The 19,335-nt window shown below is 38.2% G+C and overlaps 1 protein-coding gene across 1 annotated transcript in view; it reads left to right on the top strand.

Moving 5' to 3' along the window:
- UBE2Q2 (ubiquitin conjugating enzyme E2 Q2) overlaps window positions 1-19,125 on the top strand; it is a 260,679-nt gene extending 241,554 nt beyond the window's left edge. Inside the window, exons 6-9 of the mRNA XM_044918297.1 lie at window positions 7,939-7,987; window positions 8,438-8,533; window positions 16,367-16,433; window positions 18,273-19,125. Of these exons, the coding sequence (XP_044774232.1) occupies window positions 7,939-7,987; window positions 8,438-8,533; window positions 16,367-16,433; window positions 18,273-18,304 (244 nt within the window). The 3' untranslated portion in view covers window positions 18,305-19,125. The remainder of the gene's footprint in view (window positions 1-7,938; window positions 7,988-8,437; window positions 8,534-16,366; window positions 16,434-18,272) is intronic.
- Window positions 19,126-19,335: the final 210 nt, after the last annotated feature.

Below are 19,335 nucleotides of genomic sequence, written 5' to 3'. Positions count from 1 at the left end.
ACCTGTTTTTATTGATTTTGAGAGGGGTTCTCTGTGCTTCCGGGATTTTGATGCCTGTTTCCTTCCCCAAATTAGGGAAGTTGTCTGTTATAATTTGCTCCAGTATACCTTCTGCCCCTCTCTCTCTTTCTTCTTCTTCTGGGATCCCAATTATTCTAATGTTGTTTCATCTTATGGTATCACTTATCTCTCGAATTCTGCCCTCGTGATCCAGTAGTTGCTTATCTCTCTTTTTCTCAGCTTCTTTATTTTCCATCATTGGTCTTCTATATCACTGATTCTCTCTTCTGCCTCATTTATCCTAGCAGTTAGCGCCCCCATTGTTGATTGCACTTCATTAATAGCCTTTTTGATTTCGACTTGGTTAGATTTTAGTTCTTTTACTTCTCCAGAAAGGGTTTCTTTAATAACTTCCATGTTTTTTTCAAGCCCAGCTAGTATCTTTAAAATCATGATTCTGAACTTGGGCACCTGGGTTGCTCAGTTGGTTAAGTGACTGCCTTCGGCTCAGGTCATGATCCTGGAGTCCCGGGATCGAGTCCCGCATCGGGTTCCCTCCTCGGCAGGGAGTCTGCTTCTCCCTCTGACCCTCTTCCCTCTCATGCTCTCTGTCTCTCATTCTCTCTGTCTCAAATAAATAAATAAAATCTTAAAAAAAAAAAAAGAAAATATTTTAATAAATAAATAAAATCATGATTCTGAACTCTAGGTCCGACAGCCTACCAACGTCTGTATTGAGTAGGTCCCTGGCAGTCGGTACTGCCTCTTGTTCTTTTTGTTGAGGTGATTTTTTTTTTTAAAGATTTTATTTATATATCAGAGAGAGGGAGCAGAAGCAGGGGGATCAGCAGGCAGAGGGAGAAGCAGGCTCCCCGCTGAGCAGGGAGCCCGATGTGGGACTCGATCTCATTACCCTGGGATCGTGACCTGAGCCAAAGGCAGATGTTTAACCGACTGAGCCACCCAGGTGTCCCTGTTGAGGTGATTTTTTTCCGTCTTGTCATTTTCTCCAGAGGAGAATAATTGAATGAGAGAATAAAATGCTAACAGGGTAACGACGTTCCCATAAAATATACTCTAAACAAATCAGAAAAGACCTGAAGCCGGGGGAAAAGAAAGGGAAAGAAAAGAAAAAGAAAAAGATTAAAAAAAAAAAAGAAGAACAAAACAAAAAAAACCAGAATATGATCAAATATGATCAGGCTGGTTCATAGATCAGTGCCACACACTAGATTTTGGGTGTATTTTGGTCTTAGAAGAAAGTGCCTCCCAAGCTTTTAAAGAAAGAAAAACTTACATATGTACAAAAATAAGGGTTGATACGATGAAGGGATGGAATATGACTGTAAAGATGAAAATTACAAAAAATTTTATAAAAGGAATTGATAAGTTGTTTGAAAAAAGAAGAGGTTTAAAAAAAAAAATAAGGGGAAAATGTGATCAGGCAGGAGAGTAGAAGAAAACCATACACTAGAGATTTAGGGTATATTTTGATCTGTTAGAAGAAACTATCTCAAAATTTTAAGGAGAGAACAAGTTATATATATATGCCAAAAATAAGGGTAACTACTATGAAGGGATAGAATATGACTCTAAAAATGAAAAATAAAAATGGTTTTTAAAAAAGGGATTGATAAGATGTTGGTTGAAAAAGGGAAAAGGAAAAATTAAAAAAAAAAAACAGTAAAAAAAAAAATTAACTTTGAAAGACTAAAGAATCATGGTGAAAAAGCCATGGATTCTATGTGCAGTATTCCCCCAGCTCTGGAGTTCTGCCATTCTCATTGATCAGTAAATGTGGCCTTGGCTGTCTGTTCTCACTGATCTTCTGGGGAAGGGGCCTGTTGCTGTGCTTCCCAATTGTCTTTGCCAGAGGTGGAATTGCCCCGCCCTTGCCCAGTCCGGGCTAAGTAATCTGCTCGGGTTTGCTCTCGGGAACTTTTGTTCCCTGGAAGCTTTCCGTAGAGCTTTGGAGGCCGAGAGTGAAAATGGAGGCTTCCCAATCTCTGCCCCGGAGGAGCCGAGAACTCGAGGCCCCGCTCCTCAGTGAGCCCCCAGAGAAAAGCCGTCAGTCACTCCTGTCTCCCCGGTCTCCGGCCGCACTCCGTGCTCACCCGGCCTGTGACCGAGCGTTTCTATCTCTGGCACGCGACTCGTGTGGAGTCTCCAAACCCAGCAGATCCCTGCGGTGTGTCCGGGAGGAGGAAGGTGAGTCTCCCCAGATCTGCCTCTTGTTGGGTCCCTGCTGGAGGAGCAGGGGCCCGACTGTGCTGCGGATCACGGTCTATGGCAACCCCGAGCTGAGAGCCCGCCCCTCGGCTCCGCCTCTGCAGCCAGCTTCCCCGCTCCGATACCTGGGAGCTCTGCCGCACTCAGGCATCCCCGGTCTTTCTGTGACCCCGAGGGTCCTGAGACCACACTGTCCCACGAGGGTTCCACCCCCCACTTAGCCACTGGAGCGACGTCCCGCAGTGGATCCAACTTCTAAAAGTTCCGATTTTGTGCTCCGCGGCTCTATCACTTGCCAGAAGCGGCCGCCGGAGGCCCCTCCCCCGCCGTCTATCCTCCCGAACATCGCCTCGGATTCATTTCTCTGCTCGTCCTACCTTCCAGAAAGTGGTCGCTTTTCTGTTTGTAGAGTTGTTGCTATTCTTTTCTTCAATCTCCTGTTGAGTTTGTAGGTGTTCAGAATGGTTTGATCCCTATCCAGCTGAATTCCTGAGAGCAGACGAAATCCAGGTCTCCTATTCCTCTGCCATTTTGCTCCGCCCCTCCTCTACCTGCCTTCTTGACATGTCTACTTGAATGTAGGCATCTCCAGTTCTATAGCATGAAAACTTGAAATCCTCTTCTTTCTAGTCTCCTTTCCCGGTGTTCCCTGTCTCAGTTATTGAACATAGGAGTTTTCCTTTATACCCTCTTTCCCACATGTGGTCCTCTAATTCTCCTCCTTCTCCGAGACTTCCCAGATCCAGTTACTTGTCTCCATTTCTGTTGTGGCTATCATCAGTTCTCACGTGGCCATTTCAGAGGATTTCTGACCAGGCTCCTGCTTGTGTTCTTTCCCTCATGTAAGCTTTTAAAGTGGTCTTTTATAAATATGTGTTTGATTCTGTTGCTCCCCTGCTAAACTCTTTCATGTCTTTCCATTGCTCTTACAGGTTGGTGCTCTTACCATATTCTTCATGCTGTCTGTGATGTTGCCCTTGGCTTCCTCTCTAATCCTCTTGTACCACACTTCTCCTGTCAAAGCTGGTGCCCCACTGAATGTCTTTCAGCCCCCAGTACCCGGCAAACTCTTTTTTTCCTCATAAGCTTTCTTTAACAGACATTCCTCTGCCTGGGAGGTTACTCCCACCCACACTTTTAACTCCAACGAATCTCAACTTGTGCATTACTCATACAGATGCTGTTTCTGACTACCACATTTTTAAAAAGCTTCCCCCCCCCCCCCCCGGTTATTCCTTCTCCTAGAAGTCTGGGTTCCCCTTCCCTACTTTGTATTATTTAACATCTGTAATCTTAACTTGATGGTAAACATCATGAAGCACAGGGTCCTGTCAGTTTTCTTCAGTGTATACTTTGCCTGGCTCAGTGTGTAGTATATATATGTGCAGTGAATATTTGTGAGTCAATGAAGGAGAGGGAATTACAGTAAATTAGCAAGATATAGACAATTTAGGGTAATCTGCAATTCCCAGGCTTGCTTTATTTTTTTAATAATTTTTTTTTATTTAATTATTTGAGAGAGAGCCTGTGCACGAGTGGGGGGAGGAGCAGAGGGACAAGCAGGCTCACTGCTGCGTCCCAGGACCCTGAGATCATGACCTGAGCCCAAGGCAGACGCTTAACGACTGAGCCACCCAGGCGCCCAAGATTTTATTTATTTATTTATTTGTCAGAGAGAGAGAGAGAGAGAGAGCACGCACAAGCAGGGGGAGCAGCCAGCAGAGGGAGAGGCAGAAGCAGGCTCCCCACTGAGCCCAGAGCCATGTGTGGGACTCTATCCCAGGACCCTGGGATCATGACCTGAGCCCAAGGCAGACGCTTAACTAAGCCACCCAGGCGCCCCCCACCAAGGCTTGGTATTTTTATGAGCTATTTTAATGAGCCGTCAGTACTTGTCTTTCTTGCTTAGTTCAGATCAGAGTGTAGTAACTTGAGAATCATAAAGATTATTTCTTTTTTAGCTTATTAGTACATTTTGAGTGGCTATTTGTAGGCAACTGAAAATGCTTTATTGTTGATGTAATATGAATTATTATTTGTGCCCCATTCATCCATGAAGAGAATATTTCTACTTCTAGATGACCATGGATTGTTTCTGTCTGTATTAAGGGAACATGTCCTTAATAGTCTGGTTTTAAGTGCCAGCATTTTCTCTTTATTTCTATCTAAAAGTTCTGCTCTTACAGTCTATAGTTTATTTCCTTACCTCAAGAAAGGGGAGGGTCTTGACTGTTTTATGTGGCCTGTGTAAGCGTTCCCCCCCGTTTTTTTAATATGATTATTGTCAACAATGTGGCTATAATATAAAACTTTTACATTTTCCACCTCTTTTTTAGGATCACTTACTCATGTTGTATAAATACTTTAGTACTGATAAATGCTTTCTCTTGCCCCCTCATCTGTGCAATTTAAGTGATCATTCTAGTTTGTGGATGGGGAGGTTAGCTAGCAAACATTATTGCCAGAATTTCCTAGTATAACGAAAATTATGAATTGCCTGAAGAGGCTAAGCTTTAGGATAGTGTTTTGCTATACAACTTTGGCAACTGAAGTTATTTTTTTTGTTTTTTTGGGTTGTTTTTGTTTTGTTTTGTTTTTTGGTTTTGGTTTTGTTTTTCTTTTCTTTTTTTTTTTTTTTAAGATTTTATTTATTTATTTGACAGAGAGAGACACAGAGAGAGAGGGAACACAAGCAAGGGGAGTGGGAGAGGGAGAAGCAGGCTCCCGGCAGAGCAGGGAGCCTGACGCGGGGCTCGATCTCAGGACCCTGGGATCATGACCTGAGCCGAAGGCAGGCGCTTAATGACTGAGCCACCCAGGCGCCCCAAGGTTTTGATTTTCTTAACGATGTTATTTTTGGGATGCCTGGGTGGCTCAGTCGGTTAAGCGTCTGCCTTCAGCTCAGGTCATGATCCCAGGGTCCTGGGATCGAGTCCCGCATCGGGCTCCCTGCTCTGCGGGGAGCCTGCTTCACCCTCTGCCTCTGCTTCTCTCTCTCTCTCTCATGAATAAATAAATAAAATCTTTAAAAAAAAAAAAGATGTTATTTTTAAGTAATCTCTACACCCAGCACTGGGCTCAAACTCATAGCCCCAGGATCAAGAGTTGCACACTTCACCAACTGAGCCAGCCAGGTACCTCACAACTGAAGTTTTTTTTGTTTGTTTTTTAAGCAGGAGGGGAAGAATGAAGGAGGGGAAATCGGAGGGGGAGACGAACCTTGAGAGACTATGGACTCTGAAAAACAAACTGAGGGTTCTAGAGGGGAGAGGGGTGGGGGAATGGGTTAGCCTGGTGATGGGTATTAAGGAGGGCACGTTCTGCATGGAGCACTGGGTGTTATGCACAAACAATGAATCATGGAACACTACATCAAAAACTAATGATGTAATATATGGTGATTAACATAACATAATTAAAAAAAAATATTACTATGCCGGCATATGTGGCATATTATCTTTAAATGATCTTTGGATTTTTTTTTTCCTACTACCCTTGAATTGTCTCAATATTTAGCAGGAACTGGGACGCCTGGGTGGCTCAGTCAGTTAAGCGCCTGCCTTCGGCCCAGATCATGATCCCAGGGTCCTGGGATCGAGTCCCACATCGGGCTCCTTGCTCAGCAGGGAGCCTGCGTCTCCCTCTCTCTCCCTCTGCTTGTGCTCGCTCTGTCAAATAAATAAAAATCTTAAAAAAAAAAAAATTAGCAGGAACTATTTGTTTGGAGGCAAAGAGCAATAAGGGTTTGGAACATATATTGATAAAATGAATATAACTCAATATGGAGGTAGAATCAACCACTCCTTTTGGGTGTACATGTTGCTAATAGTGTGTGTTAAGGAAAAGTTTGCCTACCTCACTTTTTATGTAGGTACTAGAACTGTTTCTTTAGTTTAGACATCCAACAAACATTTGTGTAGTTATGGCCTTTTAGAAAATGTACTTTCTTTTGGCCCATGAGTACAAAAACTTGCCTCCTTCACCTGAAAGACTCTCCACCCCCAGAATGAAGAGTGGCGTGCTAAAGAGAAAGGTGGCAGTTAGATAATTGGAAACTCGGGCTGGTCTACATAACTCCTTTTCTTAAGATCAGTCCCTGAGCCCCTGTCTGTATTTAGCATTTCTGAAGTATAAGGATCAAGAATATTGTTAACTCATTAACAGATTACTGGAGTTTGAGCAGTTTGTGGAGAAACCACAATCCAAATGCAAACATGGATCTTCTAATTCTGTTAAATCAACAAGTGCTTATTTAAAGTCACTATATACAAGATACTCTTTGAGTCCAGTGGGAGATTCAAATGATTGGAGATAGATTTCTGTGTTTTAGAGACCTAGGAGAATATACAAAGAAGCTTAAAATTTCCTGATTCTCCACCCAGATTTAGTGTTTTGAAGTGTTTTTCTTTCCCTCCTATAAACATTAACTGTGGAAGTTCCCAGAGTTTGGTGCAATCCAGTATGGGAGACACTGACTTAAATTCTCCAGGATGTGGGGAATTATTGAATAATTTCCATTTTTATTTTTTTAAGATTTTATTTATTTATTCATCAGAGAGAGAGAGAGAGAGGCAGAGGGAGAAGCAGGCTCCCAAGGAGCAGGGAGCCCGATGCGGGACTCGATCCCAGGACCCTGAGACCATGACCTGAGCCGAAGGCAGACGCTTAACCATCTGAGCCACCCAGGCGCCCGAATAATTTCCATTATTGAATAATTTCACTATAACTAATGATAATGGTCTACAGTAGAAGTTTTTAGATTCCTTACTTTTCTGTGATTTGGTTTAGTCAACACAAGGATGTGTTTGGCTAGCCAGAAGGCAAAACCTACAGACTAGAATGGTCTTGGCAAGTTTTATTGGAGGAAAAGATGGCATTTGGAAGAGTAGGGAGCCAAAGGAATGTCAGGCAAGGGAAAAGGCATGGGCAAAGTCCCAGAGGACAAAAAAGTTTGTAATGGACTCGGTGTTCACTTAGATCTAATCAGACTTGTGGTCTTAGCTTATGTATTTTCAAGATTTATCAGTCTGTGTTCTATAATTATCATTCCCTTGATGTTATTTTAAGGCATAATATTTCATATATTTTGAAGTTTAACATTGAAGGAGAAATGAAATTATTTTGTTTGAGAAAGGGTTAAAAGGTTGAATAATCTTGATCTAAATAAGGGTTTCCTAAGAGAGATCTGGAAAATTCCCAAAAGTCTGGTTCAGAGAACAGTTCTCAGGATTAGAAAGAGAAATTGAGGAGTCCCGGAGAGAGGCTCTATGGTCATAACCATTTGATCCTCACAAAAGTATGGATAAAAGCAATTTAACCATAAAATACCATGTCCTGTTCATTATTATAAATAGGGTAAAGTTGGTGCCATTGGCTAACATGATGGCAGATAAATTTTCAGATGAATATAACATTCCCATTCTGTGGAATATTTAGGGCTAAGGTCCTAGTTTCTGATATCCTTAGAGTGTTCAAGTATTCTGTTTCTAAGAACCACTATTTAAAAAAAAATTAAGACTATAATAAAGTGATGACATTAGAATTTTTTAATTACCCTTTTAGTCCTAGAACCCTAACCACTGTTCTCATTTTTGCATGTTATCGTCTAACCTTTACTTGTATGCATACTTCTTAGTGGTGGTCCTTTAAAATTTAAGAAGGAACATTGAGATCTAGAGAATTAAATAGGATTCCTTTTCTCTTTTTAAGGTATGTGTTGGGCGGTGGAGCACTATGTATGGAACTTCTCACAAAACAGGTGACTATTTTCTTATAGTACTCATTTTTCAATCTCAGTGGAGTGTTTTGATGATGTAAATTAGATTCTGAGTGGAAAAGCTCTGATGTAATACCACCTACTTAAAAAAATTGTTTTGAACACCTGCTTTTTATAATGAAAGTCTACTTAGGGCAAACCAATAAAATGACATTGTACTTGGTGCTTAATCTATGCAAGGAGAGGTGTTCTAAGAGCGATGTTTCTATAAGGTTATAATTTGCTTATGTTTGATACTTAGGACATAGGGGTTTTTTTGTTTTTTGTTTTAACGAGATTTTAGAAACAGTCCAACTTTACTTTTTTCTCTTGTATACAGACTTCTTACCATTGTCTTGCTGTTGTCAAGTTGTTATGTGCCATTTTATTAAGTTTTCCAAAGTGGAAATCAAGAGTACCATTGTATTTTACAGAAGTGTTTTCTTCCTATAGGGCTGGAGCAGTGCCTACTCAATAGAGTCAGTTATCATGCAAATCAATGCCACGTTAGTCAAAGGCAAAGCCAGAGTGCAGTTTGGAGCAAATAAGGTACTTTTATTAAGAAGATCACATAAATGATAGTATGTATTTTCTGTTCCCTTATGAGGCTTCTTCTTATTCTTTTAGTCTTTGTTATTCTTACTATAGGTAAGCATGTTTATAATTTTAAATCTACTACTGGTATGTACATACTAATAAGTTAAAAATTATATGTACTTTGAAGTTTCCTGAAATTGAGATCATGTTATTATAGTTAATTCCCAGTGAGCATTTATATGTGAGGCTCTGATCCAAACTTTTCACTTGTAGGTACTATTTCAATCTTTTTACTGACCTAAGAGTATATATTCTTACCGTCCTCATTTTGCAGATGAAGTTAGATAATTTGTGTAAGGTGACAGTGGGCAGAACGTGGATTGGAACCAGACAGTCTGGTGTTAGTCTCTCCTCTTACCCATGGAGTTCTGCTCTTTATTCATGATGTCAGAAACCTCTTTCCATGTCTGATTGTAGTTATCTGTAAACAGTTAAATGGACCAAGGATAATACTCTAAAGTTAGTATATTTTACAAAAATATTTGTTGATGGAAATTATCCTGACCTAACATATTAAAAAATTTGGATGTTCCTAAAGGCCTGTGTGAATTTTGTGCTAAATGCCTACCCAAATAGTATGAAATTTAAATGTGTATTTATAACTGTATTGCACATTAAAGCATGAGTCCACTAGAATCTTAACTCACAGAGGAAGCAAAAAATTGAAAAAGTTATTATGAAAATCATTTATTTGGGATAGTACTGTAGAATAACTGTTTTACTTGAGTTCTTTTAACAGCTATTTCTTTACACTGAAACAGAACATTTTTTATATAAAGTCTAGTAAATTGCTTAACTACATTAACTAGCATTTCTTAACAGTGTGTATATTTTAGGTGTATTAAACATGTCAGTAGAGTGATTATGTAGTAAGACATCAAATTTTATTTTTTTGTAATGATAAAATTTATGCTCATTGTATGGTTTCTAACAGAAAAAAATACAAAAAACTGAAGTCATCTGTAATTTTGACTATCTAGAAATACTATTGACATTTGGTATAATTCTCATCTTTTAATAAAACTTCTTCCTGACATTTATTTATATGTAGAACTTGATGTTAAATTTCATCATGTTCTTAAGAAAAATTAGCACGCTTTTCTTGTTAAAGAAAATGTAAAAGGCTTAGAACAATGATTGTTTTGAGTAAGTGAACATTTTACTGATAATTCACTGTGTAAAGTTACCTGTTCTGGGTGTCTGTATCTATCTAAAATACAGTTGGTTTGGATATTTTAAGTCTCTTCTAGCTTTAAAATTCTGTAATATCAATGCTGTGTTCAGTGCCACAGTTCCCTTGGAATTACTCAATGTCAGTAGAATTGCTTTCAACTTTTACATGTCCATGATTTGTAGGTTTCTTAGCAAGTAAATAATAGAACCATTTTATATAGAATGTTAAATCAGGCAGCTGAGCACATTTGCATATTAAAGTATGTCTTAGGTGAATTTTTTTAATGCATTGTTATAAAACTTCACTCTTCAATTTTTTTTCTTATTAATAAATATCATTAAGAATATGGAAACTTGGGGCGCCTGGGTGGCTCAGTTGGTTAAGCGACTGCCTTCGGCTCAGGTCGTGATCCTGGAGCCCCGGGATCGAGTCCCGCATTGGGCTCCCTGCTCGGCAGGGAGTCTGCTTCTCCCTCTGACCCTCCCCCCTCTCATGCTCTATCTCATTCTCTCTCTCAAATAAATAAATAAATAAATAATCTAAAAAAAAAAAAAAAAAGAATATGGAAACTTGGGGCGCCTGGGTGCCTCAGTCGTTAAGCATCTGCCTTCAGCTCAGGTCATGATCCCAGGGTCCTGGGATCGAGTCCCACATCGGGCTCCCTGCTCAGCGGGAAGCCTGCTTCTCCCTCTCCCACTCCCCTGCTTGTGTTCCTGCTCTCGTGTTCTCTCTGTCAAATAAATAAAATCTTAAAAGAAAAAAAAAAACAACAAAACAACAATTCCTAAAAAAAAAAAGAATACGGAAACTTTATATGATGTAATAGGAGTTTTACCTTAAAGGATTTTAAATTCTACAGGAAATAGTCTGAATGTTAACTTTAAAAATACTGTCAAATAACATGCTAAATGGTGTTTAAAAATATGCTACCGTGTGTGTGTGTGAGAGAGAGAGAGACAAGGATCTATTATATAGATTTTTTTTAAGCATCTATAAAGATATTCAAGAAAGTACTAACAACTATTTCTGATAAAGGGGTATTGAAATATTGGTGGGGCGGGTTAGAGATGGGAGGGAGACTTTGAATCATTTGTGCTCTTTGAACTTCTTTTTGACATATAACTACTACTTCAAAAATATCTTAAATATTTTTAAAGATATATCAGCTATTGGTTCAAAAGAAATGAATGAGTTTGTCTCTTGAAAATATTACTAAAATGATATACATAAGTCCTGGAAAACAAAAAAATTGCCTCTCAGTACACATGAAATTTGGAGAAAGGGTCAAATTGATATTGCTAAGGATCTGCAGCTCTGTGCAGGCCAGAGTCATTGTACAGTCTTGCCATTAGCTTGCTCCCCTAGGCTCAGCCAGCAGGAGCTGAGAGCAAGCCATGAGGCAGAAGGATGTTAGCCAGGCTGGTTTTCTGGTCGGTTAACATGGGCTATAGGCTATAACATTAACTCTAGGCTTTAGTGGTGAGAAAGCCTTCTAAAGTAGAGTTCTGCTCTCATGACTTAGCAAGAATTCGGGGTTTGGATAGGCAAGGTAGTGCCCTTGAAAATGTTCATTCACCACATGGAGTGGAGTGCATGATAGTTGAGTAAATAGTGAAATCCTAGAACACACAACTCTCGGAGCAACTCCCAAACTATTTCTGCTGTCAGGAAAGACACCTATCCTTCCATGTTGCCCAATTATTTACCTACAGAATTCTCTGGTGAGTGATCCTATTCAGATGAGAGATCTGGTTTTTAGTTTTTTATTCCAGGGAGAGGGGGAGGTGCTACCTGTACTAAGTCTTTTATTTATAAATGAGCAAGTTTGGCAAGCCAAATGTGAGAACCTTGCATAATCCTGAGATTCTCCAAGGAGGCTAAAATGCTTTCAAGTTAGTTGTATCCACAGTTCTCATCAGAAGCAGACACAGATACTCTTAAGAGGAAAGCTTTTCTGATTTAGACCTACAGGATTCTTAAAGGTTAAGATCAAGCAAATATGAATCCACTGAAGGATCACAAGCACACAAGTAAGCCAGCATACATGAGAATTGGCAGAAACAATAAATGAGATATTCCCAAAGACTTTACGTTTTGGAATTATCAGACACACAGAATAAAGACTTCAGATATTAGAGTTATGAGAAAATGAATAGTTATTTGAAAAACATTAAATGTAAAGAAAAAGAAAAAAGGAATCCTAAAATTGATCGAGCAGTGAGACCATCAGGAATAATCAGACAAATCTGAAAAAGAATGAAATAGAATTTATAGAAATGGAAAATATAATTGAAATGAGAAACAATAGATGGGTTAGGTATCAGAAGGGAGAATTAATTGATTAGAAGAAGTAAATCAGGGGGCGCCTGGTGGCTCAGTTGGTTAAGCGACTGCCTTCGGCTCAGGTCATGATCCTGGAGTCCTGGGATCGAGTCCCGCATCGGGCTCCCTGCTCAGCAGGGGGTCTGCTTCTCCCTCTGACCCTCTTCCCTCTCGTGCTCTCTGTCTCTCATTCTCTCTCTCTCAAATAAATAAATAAAATCTTTAAAAAATAAATAAAGAAGAAGTAAATCAGGAGGAGGAGCAAGATGGCAGAGGAGTAGGAGACCTAAATTTCGTCTGGTCCCAGGAATTCAGCTAGATAGGTATCAAACCATTCTGAACACCTACAAACTCAACAGGAAATCGAAGAAAAGAATAGCAGCAACTCTGAACAGAAAAGCAACCACTTTCTGGAAGTGTATGTTTTTCTGGGGTCGTTGTTACCCTTTTAGCATTTTCTCTCATTCATCTGTTTTCCTCTGGACAAAATGATAAGACGGAAAAACTCGCCTCAAAAAAAAGAACAAGAGGCTGTACGACTGCCAGGGACCTAATCAATACGGACATTAGTAAGATATCGGAACTAGAGTTCAGTATGATGATTATAAAGATACCAGCTGGGCTAGAAGAAGTAAATCAGAATGTTGTACAGAAAGCAACATGGGAATAGACCTTATGGTAGAAGTTGAGAGGTGGTGATCAGATTGAGGTCTAAAATGTCTTATTGGAACTCCAGGAGGAGATAAAAAAATTATGTTTAAAAAACAAGAGAAATGGAAACCAGAAAGTAAGGTGGTAAAGGCAAGTCACAAGTATAAATGGACTGAAGTTACCAGTTAGATTGAATTAATAAAGCAAAATCTAGCAGTTTTTAAGAAGTATGTTTACATTGTGAGGCTAGAGGGGTGCCTGGGTGGCTCAGTCAGTTGGGTTTCTGCCCTCGGCTCAGGTCATGATCCCAGGGTCCTGGGGTTCAAGCCCCGTATCAGGCTCCCTGCTCAGTGAAGAGCCTGCTTCTCCTTCTTCTGCCCCTCCCCCTGCTTGTGTTCTCTCTCTCTCTCTCACGCATGCTTTCTCTCTCTCTCTTTCAAATAAAATCTTTTAAAAAAAATTGTGAGGCTAGAAAAAGATTGAAAAGTTTTGTTTTTAAGGAGAGAGGATGATAAAGATAATGCCAGTATATACTTAAAAAAATATACTTTGATATTAGTATCAAAGTAGAATTTTCAGGCAGGAAGCATTAGTGACTACTTAATGATAAAAGTCTCAACCAGGAAGATATAGTAATTATTTGCTTATTAAAATAGCATCAAAATACAGATTAAAACCTGGTAAATAAAACTAATATAGTAATAATCGTGTGTTGACTATAGTTAAGAACTGGTGAAACCACAAGAGAAACTGACCAAGTCACCATCATAATGAGATTTTAATGTACCTGTTTCATGATAAGTTAAATGTGTGAAAAATGTAGAAGATTTGAATAACAAATTAAGCTTGGTCACATGGACAGTAGTAGAATACTGTGCCCAGTAGTTAGGTACTACATCTTTCCAAGCATTTATGGAATATGGGGAAAAAATCATAAATTAATATTTAAAAACAACCCATAGAATTTGAATACAATGCAGTTAAGGTTAGAAGTCAGTAATGAAAAAATTAATAAAAATCCACGTGAATTTGGTAATTAAACATAATTCTAAATCATGGTTAAAAAATCATATGAAATTTTAAAAATAATTAGAAATGAACCATAATGGCAATACTAAAATTTTCTTTCTGTCCCTGTTTCCTTCTCTCTCCTCTTTCTCCCTCTATCATCTCTCTCTCTTTGTCTGGAACATTCATGAAACTAATCCTGGTCAATGAAGAAAAGGACAGATGTCATTCTCTGATCCTAATTAAATTAAAAACTATAATAATAAAATCAGAAAACAAATGTTCCTTTTGTGGAATTATGAAACTCAAATGAAGTCCTTAACCAGGCTTTGAAATGAAAACTGCAGAATAGCTAGAGAACAGCAATAATGAAATCACTGCATACTAGAAATTAAATGAGAGCTCACAGGGAATACTCCTTGCTTTAAAATCCATTAAAAAAAAAAAAGAAAGAAAGAATAAAAATGAACCAAGCCTCTAACTCCGTGTTAGAAAGGACAATCAAGTAAGCTGAAAGAAAGTGGAAGGAAAGGGTTAATAAGGTCAAGGAAGTAGAAAACGGAAAGGGCTAACTCCCTGTTACAGGAAGGCCTCTGCAGTGACATTCTCTTTAAACTAGAATTGAAGATCATGCTGTTGACAACAGAGAATGGGGAAGGCTAATGTTCTTATTTTTCTGTTCTTATCTTGTAGTTGGGCAGTAGGGTTAGGAAGTGACTGCTTCTTGATCATTTGCAAGTTTCAGTGTATGTGTATTTTGTCATATATAATCTCCTTCTCTTGTATTTTGTCCTTTGAACATATAGACCGACTAAAAAACACTACTTTTCATTAACTTGGAGATAACACTATGGCATGTTTTATGTTTGTTTTTCAGATGCATTATGGGAGGGTTTTACTATTTTTAAAGAGCTCTTAGAAATTGAAAAAGGCGGGCGCCTGGGTGGCTCAGTTGGTTAAGCGACTGCCTTTGGCTCAGGTCATGATCCTGGAGTCCCTGGATTGAGTCCCGCGTCGGGCTCCCTGCTCGGCAGGGAGCCTGCTTCTGCCTCTGACCCCCCCCCCCTCATGTGCTCTCTCTCTCTCATTCTCTCTGTCTCAAATAAATAAATAAAACCTTTAAAAAAAAAAAAAGAAATTGAAAAAGGCTATACTCTAGAAAAAGTTATAAAACATCCATTTGCAGAAATAGAAATAAATGGCTTGTGAACATTTGGAGACAGCCTCACTCAGTAATAGAAATGCAAATCAAATCCACACTATGTTCATCTTCCACCTCTGATACTGTCAGAGGTAACAAAGGTTGGTAAGATCACTGGTGAAGCCGTGTGGAGGCATTCTCACACGTGGCAGGCAGGCAAGCCCATTTATGCGGTCTTGTAGAGAGCTGTCTTAGCAACACCTCAAGATTACAAAGGCATACATGTCTTTTGGCCCAGCAGTTCCACTCAAGGACTTTTTAACCAGTGCTTTGGAAATATTTGTGCAGGGTTGCTCACTGTAAAATTGTAACAACAGAATGTTGAAACAACCTAAATGTCCACCCATTGGGGATTAATAAAAGTAGTTGACTCTCCGTGCAATGGAATATGTCATGATTTAAAAAAAACAAAGATTAAGCTTTTTGCACACTGATGGGGAACAAGGTCCAAGATACATTAAGTGAGAAAAGGGGTAGAACGGTGTCTGTAGCATGCTTCCTACCATTTGTTGGGAGGAAAAGCAGGGGATGGCGGCTAATAACAATAAGCTATACATGACTTTTCTTATATAATCTTAAGAGGATACAAGAAACTAATAGCAGGTAACTTGAGTAAGAAAGGGAGGATGGATGAGAGGAGGAACTGGATGATTGGAGGACAGGTAGGAAGGAGAATTTTCACTTAGAATGTTTTATACATTTTCAACTCTTGTGCTGTATGAATTTATTATTAAATTCTATGACATAATGGGTGTGTGCCACTATGAAGAATGCTCATGATATATTGTAGGTTAAGATGTTGCTCAGTTGTACTGACAGAGACAAAATTAATCCTAAATTTGGTCCTTTAAAAGAGGATCTAAAGAGACTACCAAAAGAGGACTCCTTTAGTAATGCCTTGGTGCCACTTATGATATTTTTTAGATTTTAACTCAAGATGGCAAGATGGCTTATGTTACCTTATCTAAAGGTCGTATTTTGTCATTTTTTTGGTGGGGTGTTTTTTTGTTTTTTTGTGGGGGATTTTTGGTTTTGGGTTTTTTGGGGGGGGTTTTTTCAATGGAAGTTATGAGAAAGAGAGTTTGAGTTTCATTCATGTCCAAATAGCATTCTTTACCTAGATTCATCAGTGGAGAGGGGCACTAGAACTATAAAGCTTTATACTTGTCCAGTAGCAAGAGGATTTATAAAAATGAACTGTGAAGCTTAAATAGATTTTTATTGTAGTACAACTTTGGTTTGTTACTCTAAAGTGGTAGAGAATAATGGAATTGAGAAATGAAGGTTTTAAGTGAAAATTATTTTTGAAATGGAAATATAATTCAGTTTCCTGTGTTCTTTTAAGCATAGTGGTGATGCACCCATAAATTATTTGTAATGATTTTCATCTACTTATAATTTTTATTTAAAATGTATAATTCTTTTTCAGAATCAATATAATCTAGCAAGAGCCCAACAATCCTATAATTCCATTGTACAGATACATGAGAAAAATGGTACGTTTAATAAGTATTTATTACCATTTATAGAAGTTTTATATAAGGTACTTTTGATAACTTATCCTGTTTATTTTGGGTTTTGCTTTAATTTTTTAAAAGTACTGTTACCACAGTGAAAAAGTTTAACTTGAGGATGCACACACTGTGCTTCATTCAAAAATCTTTGTATCCTAAATACTTGGCCTGAGAACCTGAGTGAGAGTCAAGATTTTTTAATACATTAATGAATGAATCATTTTACTCACTTGAAATGTATGGTATTAGGATAGGAGCTGAGTTAAAGGCCATTGTACAGGTGGAGTTCTTGTTGGTACTGAGTAAGTGTAATCAGGATCCTGAACCAGCTGTTTCTGAAACATCTTCAGACTACTTAATGCTTTTTGACAGTTATACACATTTATCTATTCAAGTAAAAATAGTTCTAATTTCAGTATATATACACTTAAGAGTATTTGAGTTGTAAGTTTTAAAAACTTAAACTATCTTCCATAAACTTTATTCTACTTTAAATTTTGCTTGTATTCACAAGGCATGGTTTCAGTTGTCTCTAACAGTGAGGTGGATTTGGAATTTAGAAGACTGATTTTTCAAGTGCCATTTGTGTTACTCACTAGCTCTGTGTCTCTGAGCAAGTCCCATTACCTCTCAGCCCCTGTTTCCTCATCTCTAAAAAGGCGAATCTGTCTTGCCAAACTTGTGAGGAAAAAGAATAGTATATACGCGTGGCACTTTGTAACCAAGTGCTGATAACAAGATATTCATTATAGCCATGGTAGTGAAACTGATGCTTTTTTGTGCAGAGTAAATAAATAGGAAGTAGTTTTCTTTAAGGAAACTATTTATAGTAAAGTGTTCTTTACTAGAAATGTAGTAGCTTGTGACTTAATATTTGTGCTTTATGCTCACTTTTATTTTAATCACAAACCAAACTTCACTTTTTCAGTGACTATTTCTGAAAGAATAATATTTGAAACGGTTCAAGCCTCTGAAGAAGGAAATGATAAAACCTGAGGGCAAGGCTGGGTTTTCATAGTAATAATTCACAGCACACTAAATTAGTAGATCCACAGGTACCTGTATACTACTTCATAACCATGTGGATGCTCCATATATCTTGGTATATTCACACTGTTCCCAATAGCCATTTCATGCTAAGCAGTACTTCGTTTCATTAGCCTTTCTATAGAGAGCTTAGATTTTTGTTGCCTGGGAAACAATCACATTTTTTCTTTTTAATTTTTGTTGGAGCAAACATCATAGTCAGCATTCAAAAATGTTTATGGAAATGTATTTTAGAAAGTGTGGGTGTGTATCAGTTCAGCTTTGGAGAAAGAGCAGTAGATTCAGAATAAGGAAATGGGTTCTAGGTTGGTTTTTGCTGCTAACTCTGATCCCAGGCACAGTCGCCGCACTCGCTGAGGTGCTTCCTCACTGGTGAAATGGTATCATTATACCACTGATAGTCCAGGTTCTTCTTCTTTTAAAATGCCAACATTTTGTTTGGGGGATAGTTATTTACAGCGAGGTTTACTTTTACGCAATTGAAATGGAAGGTAAAACCTGGCTTGTAGGCTGTTGTTCCATGCTATTATCTTTAGCTAGAAGTTCGATTAGTATAGAGATCTTATGTTGAAGACTCAAGTGCAATTTATTCATAGAAAATAACTTTATGTTGTGCACATATCAAAACGCTCTATCACCAACCCAAGTTTAAGTTTAATTTTTAGAACAGGTTTAAACAAGAAAATATGAGTAGAGGAAGTAGCTAACCTTAAGTGAAATGCCATTTCTTCTAGCTGACTTAAGGTATTTTAACTTTTTTCCATTGTGTTTCAGGCTGGTACACCCCTCCAAAGGAAGATGGCTAAATATGTTGACTGCCGTATGTTTGGACCAATGTTGCTTTAAAGAAAATCTTTCCAACATGCAGACACAAGCTTTGAGTGCCCCTATAACAGCAGTACCGAAGACGTTAGCTAATAGATATTTTAGTGGATAATCTGTCAATTGACATCCAGTATGAGTTACAGCCTTTTCATTTTGCTCATTTACATATCTTGGACTGAGCAGTGGGGCCTTTACTGTATTTTTTGTGATAAATACACTTACTGGCCACTCATGATCTCTTTTTCTTGAAAAATCTGTCAAGCAGACAGGTCAGCATCAGGTTACAGAAGTTGCAACTCTGGTAACTTTCCCATATTGAGCTCATGTGTTATGAAGACTTGCAATATACTGTTCCATTTAGAGCCAATAAAAGTTTAATTGATGTTTAATACTGGTTTAGAAAATTTAAGGTCTTCTAAATAACAGTAGCTTTTTCAAGTTAAAACCATTTTTTGATATTGCCAAAATAATGACAGGAAGCCTACTTATTAAATTGTTAAACTTTTTTATGGCTAGGTGAAGATACGAATTGTTTCCCGAAGATATGCTCTTAATTGAGTTGTATTGTACTTTTTAGGCAAAGCAAAGCAAGGCTGTGTAAATTAAGTAGTAATTTCCACTGGGGCATCAGAGTCTTGCTGGGCTGAATCTGCTTCTTGTTGGTTCAGTATTTCATATGAAGAACTGCAGTATAGAGCTTGAAGTTATTTAAAATACTAAATCATTTTTATTTTACGTTTCCATTTTATTAACGGGATGTTGCAATCATTTTTAAACTAATAAACTTGTAAAGTGATTGGCACAAAGACCGAATCCTTGAGCAAAAGCTGCACAGTAAAGTACAAAAAGATACCTAATTTGGAGACTCTTAAAATTTTTGCTATAGTCGAACAATGGCTTTTGCATTGAAAGACTAATAGGAACTCTACATATGTTCATTCTTTTATAAAACCTGACGCAAATCAGTGTACCTCCATTTTACTGCCTTACCTGAATCAGTCCTGTTTGGTTG

This window comes from Neomonachus schauinslandi, chromosome 9 (genome assembly GCF_002201575.2).
Source record: "Neomonachus schauinslandi chromosome 9, ASM220157v2, whole genome shotgun sequence".
NCBI lineage: Eukaryota > Metazoa > Chordata > Mammalia > Carnivora > Phocidae > Neomonachus > Neomonachus schauinslandi.
The sequence above is the reverse complement of the archived record's forward strand: the minus strand, read 5'-3'. Positions and strand labels throughout refer to the sequence as shown.